Genomic DNA, 13,943 nt, shown 5'->3' on the forward strand with positions numbered 1-13,943 from the left:
CAAGTACACATGAAGAAAACCGGGGGCCAAACATCTCAAACATTTCTTAAGAAGGTTCTAGAGAGAAAAAACTTAGAATGATTTTTAAGAATATTCTTTTCGGTAATCTAAGTAACCTTTTATAGTTGAGGTAAATTTTTGTTGGACTTTACAGTCATATTTATGGACCTTGTTTTTTTTTTTCTTTTTTCATTTTAAAAATTACAACAATTTTGGTAGCATTTAGCACGTTTGCGCTAGCAGCACGCACACACATATAGGACACAAGAAAGATGGAGCACAACATCTTGAGATATGCTCTTTAAAAATGACTTGGTTTAAAATAGATGGCACATTAAAAAAAAAGTGTCTGAGTGCAGACAGTAATAAGAATGGTAATCTGCAGGCAGCACAAAAAGACAGCTGCCTTCTTAAAAAGAAAAAAAAATAATTTGTAAATATGAGAACTTATTAAGAATGTACAAAAGAATGCATGTATTGGTTTTAAGAAGTTTTCTAGCTTCTTTTCTCAGAAGATTTTTGTGAATCTGGCCCTTGGACATCAACTTCAAATGTTTGTGAAATATAAACCTTATTGTATGGTGAAATACAAACCTTATTGACTTCAGCCCCAGTTTTGAAGGTGTAACTCTCGTCACGGCTGCTTAGTAACTGCAGAGCCTGATTCACATGGTTTCGGGCATCCTGAATCTGAGGAGGGGCAAGATGCGTTTAACAGCTATTTTACAATATAAAAACCACCCCAAAAGAGATTATGTTGAAACAAGGCATTTTTAAGATCTTGTTTTGATTTATTCATTAATTTATGTTTTTGTTTTTTTTAAAGATCATTGAGAGAGAGAGAGAGAGAGAGAGAGAGAAACATCACCTGCTGCAGTTTCCACTGTTTATCATCGCGGAATGCAAAATGCATGACTTGACTGCTTTTAGCGACTTTAATATTAATATCCTGCAAAGAAAAAAAGAAAAAGGTCAAAAGGATTCTTTCCATTTTATATGGAGTCTAATAACAGCAAAAGTAATCAATGAGCTCAGATAAACTGCACTGCAAAGTGTCGTTGCAATTCCACTGGCTGACATAAAGACGTTTTGTTAAATGTACTTATGTACTATGTACTTAATCATGCAGTGTAAGAATTACTTATAATGTTATTGTCAATCATTAAAGAAAAAAACAAACAAACAAAAAAAAAGTCTGATAGCCCCTCCCCCTTCACTATGTAATTAAAGCTGGAGTGTCCAACATTGTTTTCCCCCCCTGGTTATTTAAGTGCATTATCCGCATATTTAAAGTGCACTTTTTCCTTTTTGGAATTTTCAGTGTGAACATATTACTCGCACTATTTACACTACAAAACATCATAGAATAGTGCACAAGTACGTGATTTGGGATGCACCTATAGTAAAATATATATATTATACATTTTAAAAAGTCCAACTGAAATACCAGAAGCAAAGCAGTGCCTTTATTTTCCTGATGTTGTGAACAGTGTTGGGGGTAGTAACGAGAGTTACGTAATCGGATTACTTTTTTCAAGTAACTAGTAAAGTAACGCATTACTACAGTAACATCATCTGAGAAATCAGATGATGTTACTGTAGTTCTAAAATAAATATGAATATGCATTAATTCATCTCACTCACAAAAAAAACCCAGATTCAGTATTCCTCAAAATGAATAAAAATAATGCAACTCAGAATATGACGCAAACCTGCAATAATTAAATGCTAAACAACACAAATATCCTTTATGCATTTAATCCCATTCTATTAACCAATGTCTTTGCTTCTGACCTTCGATGATCCAGTTCAACCATATTAATAAGCAAAAATTACTCTAGACAAACATTTGTGTGTCTTTTTTTATTGCTGAAGTGTGTTGAAATTTCTTCTTCTGCATTCTACTGTACGGACGTAAATTTACTTTCCCTTCAGCCTGAGGCTTATTCATTTCACTTTTGGTGTGAAAAGGCTTTTATATTTGCCAAAAATAGAACTTTTTTATTTTAAAAACAAACAAGCAAGCCCTGTCCAGATTTAAAAAGTAGTGCAAAAGTAACATAACACATTACTTCCCATAAAGAGTAACTAAGTAACGTAATTAGTTACTTTTTTACGGAGTAACGCAGTATTGTAATGCATTACTTTTAAAAGTAACTTTCCCCAACACTGCTCGTGAAACATACTCACAGCCTGAGTTAGAGCTTCTCCTTGTAGTGTCAAAACCCCTTTCACCTGGTCCATCCTAAATCATATGCAAATTAAAAACATTCATTTAAAAGTATTTTTATACCGTGTTGTACACATCTTCAGCGCTGTACACGTTCCCATAAAACTGTAATAACAAAAACCATACATTACTGTATACTTTAAATCTAAATTTTTCCAAACAGAATAGTCTCATTTCATGGCTCTTACGTTGAGCTGCCCAGAATGAAATTCTCTTGTTTCAGTTGTCCTTCACAGAGACCTGGTGATGGCATTGAAAAACGCCTTGATGCCTCCTTTGGTGAAAGCAGACAAATACTATTATTAATGCACTTGTCTGTATAATAATACAGAATGCTTCCGTAGTAAGCTGTGTAGTAATATCTGAAGATACCTTCAAAATGTCTTGCAGCTGTTTGAGCACCGCATGGACCTCTTCTTTCAGCAGCCAATTAAATTCCTCTTCCTAAAGCACACAAAAGTTGCACATAGTAAATACATACTTCGCAAAAAAAAAAATGCATTGTCAAAAATGTATTCACACTCATCATGATGACTAAAGGTATGACTTCCTTTCTTCTGTGGAACTCAAAATAAGACATTAGGCAGAATGATGAAGTCTGAAACCCACAGTCACCCTTCACTGCCATGTTTTTCCCAATCCAGTGAAAGTCAGTGGTGCCTGTAGCTGCCTTGATTTGAAACAAAGCATCAAGTCAACAACATAACGGTGCGTAAATTCTAACCATGTTCATTTCTATCCCGTTAAATCGGTTGCAGAAGTAAATCGATCAGTAGGGTGCATTACTGGGAGAAACAGCAGTCAGTATCAGACCTCAGTAGCACCTCAACATCAATGGCTAAACTGAACAGAGCAGCGATGATAAGGCAGGACACGATTGTTTACCATTTACACTGGGATGAATTTGGACTTTGTCCCACCAGCTGCTCTGCGTGGCAAAGGTGCAACTGCAACGCACCTGAAATCTACATCTTAATAGGACTTGTTTATAGTCAAATCATAATGACCTAGCATATGTCTTTGAAGCAGCTTACATGTAACGCATTAAACACAAATCTCACAATCTCTCACCAGCACAGTCCTCTCTGCTTGACTCGCGGCCGTCATCTTCGCTAGTTCAGACAGAGTAGATCGCTCTGCTTCGAGCATTACAATTCAACGAAGCCCAAGCCGTCCTAAATCTGCAGAAAATAACCGGAGCAGTCCGCGATTTTAGTGCGACTTGTAAACAATTAGGCTTGACACGCCTCCTTTTCCTGAACTTCCGGTATGAGTAACCTTGAAATCTTCCGGCTTGGAAAGGACAGGATTAGTTGCGTTTGTTTATTTTTGGACGACGCCAAACCCTATTTGAAAATGTATTTATATGAATAAAAACTACATTGGAAACAAAAAAAACACAACACTTTTTATATCATGGCTTTCATTTCATATATGAACTCGAAACGGACATTAGAGCTAAGAATAAATAAAACAGCTGGACATTGGGTTTGTTTATTCAGAGGGTTCAGTTGACCGCACAAACAAAAAAAGGAAAGAAATTTCACATTTACATGAAATTATAAATAGCTCCAATTATAACACCAATACCTTCCTTCCTTGCACAACTGGAATCAAGGCGTCAGCATGTCATTACCAGCTCCGTTTAAGCCACAACAATCAAACCATTTACAATAAATCAACCCATTAGCTAAGACAAAAGAACAGTCTACAATATTAAGACAACAGATGATTAATAAATTCAGTAGAGTCGAACTGAAAGCATGTTATTCCATGTATTCAAATAACCCAACCCTTTGATGGGGATATTTACAACTTCTTAGTAAATCGCAAAATTCTCTTATCCATAACTAAGCACTTCAAAGTCTTTTTTTCCCCCTTTTTTGGCAGAACAACAATTTATACAAAAGGTATCGCCCTGTATTTGTTCTGATTTAAAAAAAAAAAAAGACCAAATTATATGCCACTGAATTTATGGCTTGTAATATCACTTAAAATTAACAAATGCAATCATAATTTAGGGATAAAATGTAGCATAACGTTAGCTTGACTTAACTGTTTTACATCTCTTTTATGAATCATAATGGTAACAAAAAAAAATCAATTAGTAAAAAAATTATAATAAATCAACCGATCACTCTGCCAGCTGACTGACTTGGACAAAACGTGACATCCAATTTAAAAAGCAAAGCATATAAAGCAACTTAAAATGTCTTCAAATTATTCATTCCCCCTCCCCACCACAACAGCTGAGAGACTTTAATGCTGTGAAACAAATCTGTCTGTAAAATAGTCGAGCTGGAAAACAGAAACATCCATTGCAGAGGCAATAGTCAAGACTCAATAATGGGAAAACTACTGGATGCTTTTCAGCATTGGCTTAATTGTAAATGATAAATAATTTCAGGGTCTTCTGTGTGATTACACCACAACCAAATTTCAATTAAAAAAATAATAATACTGCATTTCTGACCAGGCAGTAAAAACAAAATAATTTACTAGTGAACAGGTGACCTCCAAAATGGAGAAGGAAAAAAATTAAAATGTGTACGGCCAAATTGCACCTGACATGGTGGTGATCTTTAAGAGATAAAATAAATAAATACATCTATCTTATATTGGATATTAAGGCAATGCAGTGGCTTTTTCTTCGTCGTGCTCCTTAAGCCTGTTTGTGATCAAAAGTTCATACTTTACAGATTTCTGAACATCGAAAATTACAATGTGGGAATTCATTTGTAAAGTTATGAATGATAAATAATAACCCTAGCATCTTCAAACAACACTGCATCGTATGCAGTAGCCTTAAGGGAATGCGGATATAATACACTGCGCGTTCTATCATAAAATAATCACTCGCAGGGAGTTTAATAACCTCCCACTGAGCATACGTGCAGCTATATTACAGTCAGTGCAATGCTCAGATTAGGCTGCTAAAGAGATCCCATTATACATGGGAAAACATATCACTGCTGCCCAACAAAATTCATCAGCAGAGGAGAGAAAGACAGAGGGAGAGGAACAAAGAAGCAGGTGAGGTTTGTGGTCCAGGACGTAGAGCACATCGACAGGATTAGTGAATATAAGCTCTGTAGACTGCAGACATGTCATTGTCCGACTGGTCCAATGCTTTTGCTCTCTTGTATACCTGCAGAAGTATGAAATGATGCATTACTTCAAATTGAAGCATAAACCGAAATTATATTTAGTCCTAGAAAAAAAAAAAATTTGTTTTAATGACACTGATTATTTGAGCTGATAATGATTTTAATTTTATGGCTGAAATTTAAATTCTATATTATTTTGTCTTTAAATTTTTTTTTATTGTTTTAATTTTAAGTGAATTTAGGCATCACAACATTATGTACAGATTACATTTACCGGAGTTATTAAATTAGTATTTTTAAAGATGAACTTTAAGTGAGCATTATATTCTGGCAATCTAAATGCAAAAACAGGGGAAATGACTATCAAATATCCATAGCCATATTAGGGATATGCCGGTATCAAATTTTCATGTTGCGATTCATTTCTAATGCTTTTATCACGGTATACGGTATTGTCACGGTGTTGAAATTTAGTTTAAAAAAAGTGCTGTCATAATACAGTATAACAGGTTTAATAACTTTTTTCTTATAACAAAAATAACTGAACATTTAAATGCAATAAAGCAATACAGAAAAATGTATAAAGTTAAAAGTTTTACACAGATTAAAGTGCAAAAGAGCTATAAAGACCAATAGGTATCCCTTTACAATAAGACCTCATTAGTTAACCGTAGTTAATGCACGAACATTCACAATGAGCAATAGCTACATTTGCTACAGAAGTTATGAAGTCTTAGTTCATGTTAGCTCATTAAATAACACAGTTGCAACTTTCGATTTTAACAACGTGTTATTAAATATTGGAATACCTAAGATTAATTCATGTTCAGAAGAATTTTTCATTGGCAGTTTATGTTAACTAATGAAGCCCTAATGTAAAGTGTGACCGAACAATAAAGAATCAAAACACTTTCAAACAATATTTAGGGCATGTTGTAGTCCAGATTAAAATGTTAAAAAAAAGTCTGAAAATAAATAGCCTATTAAGTCTAAGTATTTGGTGCTGTGATGAACATCATAGCAAATACACAAATCTGAATGGCTGTTTAAATAATTTAAACACGATTCAGAAACAGACAGTAGAGCAGCTGCTTTGTTTACAGGGTTTCATTTAAATGAATTATTATTATTATTATTATTTCTGCAGTGTAGCGCCATCTGCTGTCAGAGAGTGAAAGTGCGCTTTCATCCAGAGCGTCTCTCACATGTTCGCCGTGTGCTTCTCGTCCGCGCTTGTTTACATCAGAGTGCGCACGCATCTTTCACGCAGCATACAGCGGTGTGGTCCATTTTGACCAGCTGATGGTTAAAGTATTCTTAAAATGCATTCAAAATTCGGAATAACTTGTAATATATAATTATTCACGTATTTAGAAGAGCCCACGATAACAATATCGTGCATATTCATTACCGTGATATATCGCATTACCGAATACGGTACAAGTCTAATCCATATACACATTTCAATTCAGTTCTGTGGTTTAGTTTACATTAGTACTAAACTGCATTACAGAATCTAAAATGCATACATTAGTTGGTCATTCAACAAAGTATCAATTGTGGCCAAATGATAATCCATTCAGTTACCAAATGTTGTTTTACCTCATTTGCAGCAGCTGCCATTGGTGTTGGATGATTAACCGAATCTCCCATTGAAATGGCTAATCTCAGATCTTTCTGAATGTGTTTCAGGTAGTAATCTGGTTTGAAGTTGCCCTGCAAGATATCTGAGAAGAAACGCATCAAATGTTAAACTCAATTCTAGTATCATTTTAATAGTTCCAAAGGTTAAATTGTCATGCTGTGTTGCCTCTAGATTCTAACAGTCACCAGATTCCATTTAAGTTTTGCAATAGTTCTGTAATGTTCCCTTGGAAAATTTGTGCAATAAATGACTAAATAGGCATTAGGGTGGACACCGTTTGACATTGAGACCAAAGGTTATGATGTCCAAGCAGCGCCATGTAACAGAAAATCGTTAATGGCAGGAAGATTCAAAGGCAAACTCAAATCTACCAACACTTCTTATCAGTATCTTAGGGTGCGTTCACACTTGTCATGTTGGTTCGATTAAAACGAACCCTGGTGCGATTGTTCGGTTAGTGTGGTTCGTTTGAGCATGTGTGAACGCTGCCATCCGAACCCTGGTGCGCACCAAACAAGCGGACCGTGACCACTAAAAAGATGGGTCTCGGTCCGCCTCCAGACGAACTCTAGTGCGGTTCGAATTAAATATGAATGCAACACGGACCAAATACTTCTAAACTAACCAAAAACAGGAAGTAATGACAAGATGCGATACGATGCTATGCGACATGATTTGACAATGTGGTGTAACCAAAACAAAATGAGCAGAGGGCAAAAGTGGAGCAACGATGAAGTAAAGTGCCTTTTATGAGCTCCTTGTGAGTTTGCAGGTGGTGAAAATAAAATTATATGTACATGCAAGAATGAGCTCGTTTAGTCCAGCAGACGACATTAGGTGTGTGTGACTTAAAGCGGCGCTGAGCAGACCGATCGGTTAATGGGTGCTTTGATATCATACACCCGCAGCGCCACTTTAAATCTAATGGACCTTTTGTTTGGGGTGTTCGGTGAGTTCCGTCACGATATATACGTCATTCAAGCCGACCAATCAGGTTGTGAATGTATCACTATGCCTCTAGGTTCGCTGTCAAAAATGCCAATGTGAATGCTAAGTGGACCAGGTTTCCTTTTTGGGCCGGACCAAATGAACCAAACTAACCAAACTACAAGTGTGATCACACCCTTAAAAACGTAAACAAGTAAACCTACTCTGGCATTTCTGGTCCACAAACGTGCTTGCCATTTGTCCATGGCAAAGAATATCCAAGAATGTTTGTTGTGACTGTCCCGTGGCCTGCGCCAAGGTCAATCCCTCTGCGATGGTTGCCATGAAACTGCCTTGAACCATGTTAAGGATCAGCATCATTCTCGCAGCATTTCCTGCTTCCCCTGCTTCGATGGAAAAGACAAAGTCAATATCATGTGGAAACTTCTACCTCGTACACAGCGCGACTGAAAGGCTGTAGTACCTATAAAGAAAGACGTCTTCCCCATTGCCTGGAAGCAGCTGCTACAGTCTTCATAAACACTGCGGTCTCCTGCAGCAACAATGACCAGCATACCGTCATTGGAAAGCTGCTGGCTGCCCGAAACCGGAGCTTCTAGGAATCTGCCACCTCTGGATGTGATGACCTACAGATTCAAATGAACCTTAGTAATGGACTTCCCCTGGTAATGTCATGAAAGACCTGTCTAGATGATGTTGGTTACCTGTGCGAGCTCGGTGATGGTTTCTGGATCAACGGTTGACATCTCTATGTAACATTTGCCTGGTCTGATTCCCTGTAGGACTCCACTAGGACCTAACACAAGCTGAACGGAAATAATACTGTACATATAAACCAAAGACAGAGCAGCTTGACAGATTGAAAACAAAGAGCCATGTACAAAAATGAACCTACATCTCTGGCAGCTTTTGGGTCTGATACACAAGAAAATGTGATATCGCACATGGACACAACTTCTGCTGGTGTTCGTCCTAATCTGGCACCTTCTTGGATGAACAAATCACACTGGAAAAATGACAAGGAAAAAAAACATAAAAAAGGTTAAAAACAAACCAATCACTCACTTAGTGTAACGTCAGAAGCAACCATATTTAAACACCTTTGATTGTACCTTTTCTGCCGTGCGATTCCAAACAGTCACAACATGCCCCATCTTCAACAAATTAGAAACCACACCACTTCCCATCAGTCCAAGTCCAAGGAACCCTATCCTGTTGTGAAAACAAATAAATATTGCAAATATTACAGGTATTGTCAGCATACTGATTTAAGTGAATGGTTTAACAAACATTAGTCATGCGGTATTTTTTATTTTCTAAAAAGAACCAGCTCACAAGAGTCAATCGTTTGTGAATCAGACTCCACTGGTAGTGTAGTGCACTTGTTTTTTTGAATACAGCCAAACAAAAACACAGGTCAGCGCAACACAGTGGCATATGCAGGACAGGAAGCAATGTACAAATACGAACGCTGACAATAAAAAAATAAATAAATACACTAACAAAAACCCTTCACAAGGGATCACAGAAAAAAAAATACATACGCTATGTCAATATTACATGAAATATGTTTTAAATTAGAAATGTTGTCTCAGAAACTAAAATGACAAAAACTGAAATAATAAACCTGAATTTCCAGATTTTTAATCTCAGAACTTCAATGTGGTCTCAGACATTTGGACTTCCACTTTTTCTGCTCACTAAAAACATGATTCTTCCTCGTTACCTTTTGTCTGTAGGTGTGATGCTGCCGTTGATGGCTGTGCTGTCTGCTGCTTGAATAGATGTTGATCTTGTGTCCTTTTCAAGAAGAAAACAGACAATTCTTAAAATGACCAAGCAATGCTAGCTGGCTAATTAGTAGGTAAATGAAGAAACCACAAGCTGTGAATTCCTAGACGGCGCTCACCTCCTCGATTATCTTTAAGCGTTTGGTGATGGGCTCCATTGATGAAGCTGGCTGTAAGGAACAGGGAGATTTTCTTGTCAATCAAAGTCAATTCAGCAGATTAATTTTAGATCGTCTAGAAATAGCAAACAGTCTTGCACTCAAAGGATCCTAGATACACATTTATTGAAAACACCAAGTACAGAGCCAGGGGAGGAAAACCAGGTGGAAACCGTTTGGCCCAACAGTCACAAATGATCTTAAGTGCACGTTATTCATGGCTCTGTCGGCTTCCAGTAAAGATTGCACTTATATTATCCTCTGCTGTCATGTCACGCAGCTCTTTCTGCCATATCTGATGTGAGAGCCAGGAGCCAAGCCAGTGTTAGGAACTGAAAATCAAGTTATCATGCTCAGCCACATGCTCCGTTTCAGTTTAACTGAAACTTATACAGGGCAAGAAAACGGCTGACGCAGCCTAAATGAACATTTTTGAGAAAAACCTCAGGCAATTAAGATCTCAGTGTCTCCTTTTTGGAGATATAATTTTAAGATCAATTCGTTTCTGACTGTGGTGCCTGAAAGCAAAAGGGCAAAAGGACAAGCAAGAAGGAAATGTTCCTCTGAAGAGGAAGTGCCAAGAGGAAAGGAAGAGTCATTTAAACAGTTTGTTGGTATAACTGGCACATGAACAGAAGCACAAGAGAATTTTGTCTGGGCGTCTTTGCTGGCTTTTCCGATACAGTTTTTTCTTCCAATCCAATCAATTTTTCAGACACACTAGCATGTAACAAAATGTGCAACCATAGCCAGAGTCCAAAATTAACTTTTTGCCACATCTGTGGCCATAAATATTTTTACTGCCTATTTATTTTAAATATTTTTCTATAAAAATGCTCACAAAAGCTCACAAATGCTGTGGCATAAAAAAAATGTAATAAAATAAAAGTTTTGCTTTCTGACAGTATTGTTTCCGTGGTCTATCACCCCACTTTTTGAGCACAAGCTTGACACAAACTCGATAAAATGGTTGCAGGTAAAAACTCCTTTGTATTAACAGGCATACATATGGACATAACGGTCCATTTTATCCAAAAGTCAAATGTTCTGAAATATTGTGAACACTTCCTTTCAGATGTCAGTAAGATGTATTTTTTTTGTCTCTCAAGTCTCTTATACCCACCAAGGCTGCATTTATCTGTGCAAAAATACAGGAACAGTACTGTGAATTATTATTACAATAAAAAATTTAAAAAAGATTATAATATATCTTAAAGTATAATTTCTTCCTGTGATGGCAAAGCTGAATTTTCAGCATCATTACTCCAGTCTTCAGTGTCACATGATCCTTCAGAAATAATTCCAATATGGCGATTTGCAGCTTGGGAAACTTTTTTTTATTGTTAATGTTGAAAACAGTTGTTGCTGCTTAATATTTAATAACCATGTAACTATTTTCAGGATTCTTTGTTGAACAGAAAGTTCAAAAGAAAAGCATTTATTTGGAAATATATTTTAACACTATAAATGTCTGCCAGTTCTGATTAGATTAATTTCTTTCAAACAATAAATCTTCTTGATCTCAAACTTTTAAATGGTAGTGTAAATAATTAGCTACTTGAAATTCTGAATAAAAAAGAAAATAAGAAAGGTTTATTTTGGACCCTGACCACAGACGAGACAAAGACCTTGTACAAAACCAAAGCCAAAAATTGTTTTTAAACTGCAAGGTTGAGTACATGTCCGCTCAGAATCTCAGTGGATCAACCAATAAGCTTGACGTTGTCGGTGCCGTTAGGTTAAAAAAAAAACCTCCGTACAACTGCCATGCTGCAGATTCGGCCGACTAGCATTGCCAGAAGCAGTTTGGGGGAGGATATTATTCAGAAATTATTAGAGCAGCCATTGTGTGCAATGTGCAAGAGACAGGGGTAAGGTCACACTAACTAGAAAATCATTCAGCATCCCAGCAAAAAGTCTCCTTACCTTCTCAGACTGGCTGAGCAGAAAGTGATGAAAATGTGGGTCATCCTTTATTGGCTATAATGCAAGAGAGACAAAAAAAACAACTACATGCGTGTATGTACAACCATACACACATACATATATACTGTATATGTACATACACATTTATAAATGCAATATATATATTATTTCATTTCCATTTAGTTTGTTGAAGTATTAAAATAACTCAAATTAAATAAAACTAAAAACTTAATAAAAGACCTATACAGACATAATAAATTCAGACATAATGTAACTAAAATTAAAATAAATAACAAATACAAATAATATAAATCAAATGACAGTAGTTTATCAGTAATCCTAAAAAATAACACTGCCAAACACACATGCTACAAAACAACAACTTACTTACACATAATAAGAAATGGTTATAAAAAATTGAAACAGAAGTGAAACAAGCAATAGGAAAGAGGAGAAATAAAAAGCGATACTTATCCTTTGCCAGTGTCCCTGCCCGGGGGAGTCGCACGGTAGAGTCGATGGTCTTTACAGGAGGCCTTCATGCGATGGCTGCCGCGACCGCTGTCGCGGTAAACAAAGCTTTTTTATATACCCGTCTACCAAAATACTAAATTAATTCAGCTGGACACACTTTCCTTATTTTCTCCACAACAAATGGCCAAGCAAGCGCAGACACTGACAAGATACGTGATACAGAACGAGACCAAACGCGATATCAGCACATCTCCACACAGTAAACACAACAAGCGTTTCCTAGCAACGACAACTGCACTACACACTAATGAGACAAGTAAATACACTTACAAGCTGCTTTTAACTTCCGCTGATAAAGACTGCTTCTCTCAAAGACAATTTCTTTACACTGTTTTCTGCTGGTGCTTGAACACACTTTCCTTATTTTCTCCGCAACAAATGGCCTTGAAGCAAGCGCAGACACTGACAAGATACGCGATACAGAACGAGACCAAACGCAATATACATTACGCCCCTTAACATATTGTGATGCCCCCGTTTCTCTCCCGTTTGGTACTACACAAAGATTTCAGATTGGCCTTGGAATAAGGCAGGGATGCCCACTGTTCCCTATTTTATTTTTTTTATCTGTAGATATGCTGTCCACTCTGGTTAGTCATGATTTATCTGTGAAGAAGTTAAATGTATTTGGGAAAACCTTAGCAATCAGTCAGCTAGCAGATGATACGACATTATTTTTACAAAACAAAGACCAAATTCCTCTGGTTATCTCTCTAATCAATTCCTTTTGTAAAGCTTCAGGCCTTCAACTAAATCTAAACAAATGTGATCTTTTGGCCCTACACCCCATTCAAGATTTGTCCTTGTATAACATTCCAGTTAAAGAGACGGTGAAATATCTAGGCATTTCTATTTCCAAAGATTTGAAGATTAGTATGAAAGAAAATTTTGAAAATAAAATACAAAAAGCCAATGGTATCTTGAATAGCTGGTTACAGAGAGATGTATTTTCGGTAGAATTCTTCTATCTAAAGTTTAATATCTATCTAGACTGATCTATCCAGCTCTTTCTTTAGCTCCCTCTTCAGTTATTATAAAAACAAGCAATCAAAAAATGTATGACTTTATTTGGAGGTACAAAACTCATTATATTAGAAAATCTGATATTATCAAAGGGTACGAAGAAGGTGGTCTGAATGTAATTGAATTTGAGAGTATGAATACTTTGTTAAAACTTAAGTGGCTTCAAATGTTTTTAGGTAATACTGAGAGCTTTTGGTATGCAGTGCCTTCAGCTTTGTTTTGTAAATTGGGTGGTATCCGCTTCCTTCTCAAATGTGACTTTGATTTATCCAAACTTCCAGTGAAGCTATCAGCATTTCACCGTGCTCCACTCTCCTCTGCTTTCACTTCCTGTTTGACTCTCATATAAACTGAGACCAGTCCATGTGCTGATCGTGAAGTATTGAAGTATTATCTGCCTTACCAAGCGTTATTCTTCCTCTGTTCCTGATTGATTTCCTGTGTATGATTCTGCCTGTCTTCTTGACTCACGGTATTTGTACTCTGCCCCTTTTGTTCTGATACCTGATAGGACTGATGTTTGTGTTTGGACTCATTGCCTGGCTCTCCACTATTGTCTCTGCTTCTGCCCTTGTGTATGAC

The 13,943-nt window shown here is 36.6% G+C and overlaps 3 protein-coding genes across 4 annotated transcripts in view; all 3 read right to left on the minus strand.

Annotated features, from left to right (window-relative positions):
• Nucleotides 1-3,501, minus strand: part of LOC107601278 (protein rogdi homolog) — a 10,497-nt gene extending 6,996 nt beyond the window's left edge. The window contains exons 1-6 of the mRNA XM_016293409.1: nt 3,302-3,501; nt 2,603-2,674; nt 2,419-2,504; nt 2,191-2,245; nt 869-949; nt 595-690 (exon numbers count right to left, since the gene is read on the minus strand). Of these exons, the coding sequence (XP_016148895.1) occupies nt 595-690; nt 869-949; nt 2,191-2,245; nt 2,419-2,504; nt 2,603-2,674; nt 3,302-3,379 (468 nt within the window). The 5' untranslated portion in view covers nt 3,380-3,501. The remainder of the gene's footprint in view (nt 1-594; nt 691-868; nt 950-2,190; nt 2,246-2,418; nt 2,505-2,602; nt 2,675-3,301) is intronic.
• A 207-nt stretch (nt 3,502-3,708) lies between these two features.
• On the minus strand, nt 3,709-11,872 carry LOC107601280 (putative oxidoreductase GLYR1). 2 transcript variants are annotated; one of them, XM_016293413.1, is made up of 10 exons: nt 11,805-11,872; nt 9,840-9,890; nt 9,657-9,730; nt 9,043-9,142; nt 8,826-8,936; nt 8,635-8,736; nt 8,394-8,556; nt 8,134-8,313; nt 6,940-7,064; nt 3,709-5,378 (listed from the first exon to the last, which is right to left on the minus strand). In XM_016293413.1, exons 2-10 carry the CDS (start codon nt 9,876-9,878, stop codon nt 5,304-5,306), a joined length of 969 nt encoding a protein of 322 aa, XP_016148899.1. In that variant the 5' UTR covers nt 9,879-9,890; nt 11,805-11,872; the 3' UTR covers nt 3,709-5,303. The 2 variants fall into 2 exon arrangements, with proteins under 2 accessions (XP_016148899.1, XP_016148898.1); XM_016293412.1 differs by having other exon boundaries at nt 8,134-8,316.
• Nucleotides 11,873-12,647: 775 nt separating this feature from the next.
• Nucleotides 12,648-13,943, minus strand: part of LOC107601282 (periplakin-like) — a 24,639-nt gene continuing 23,343 nt past the window's right edge. Inside the window, exon 23 of the mRNA XM_016293414.1 lies at nt 12,648-12,659. The gene's annotated coding sequence lies outside the window, so the exon portion shown is untranslated. The remainder of the gene's footprint in view (nt 12,660-13,943) is intronic.

Source organism: Sinocyclocheilus grahami, unplaced genomic scaffold (assembly GCF_001515645.1).
Source record: "Sinocyclocheilus grahami isolate Dianchi unplaced genomic scaffold, SAMN03320097.WGS_v1.1 scaffold302.1, whole genome shotgun sequence".
NCBI classification, from domain to species: Eukaryota; Metazoa; Chordata; class Actinopteri; order Cypriniformes; family Cyprinidae; genus Sinocyclocheilus; species Sinocyclocheilus grahami.

What these genes read in the sequence shown, in the direction of transcription:
- LOC107601280 (XM_016293412.1), bottom strand. Translation starts at nt 9,878, where the DNA reads ATGGAGCCCATCACCAAACGCTTAAAGATAATCGAGGAG. An exon ending in ATCACACCTACAGACAAAAG is followed by an intron (nt 9,143 to 9,656) that starts GTAACGAGGAAG and finishes TTTTCACAACAG; the next exon opens with GATAGGGTTCCTTGGACTTG. An exon ending in GGAATCGCACGGCAGAAAAG is followed by an intron (nt 8,937 to 9,042) that starts GTACAATCAAAG and finishes TCATTTTTCCAG; the next exon opens with TGTGATTTGTTCATCCAAGA.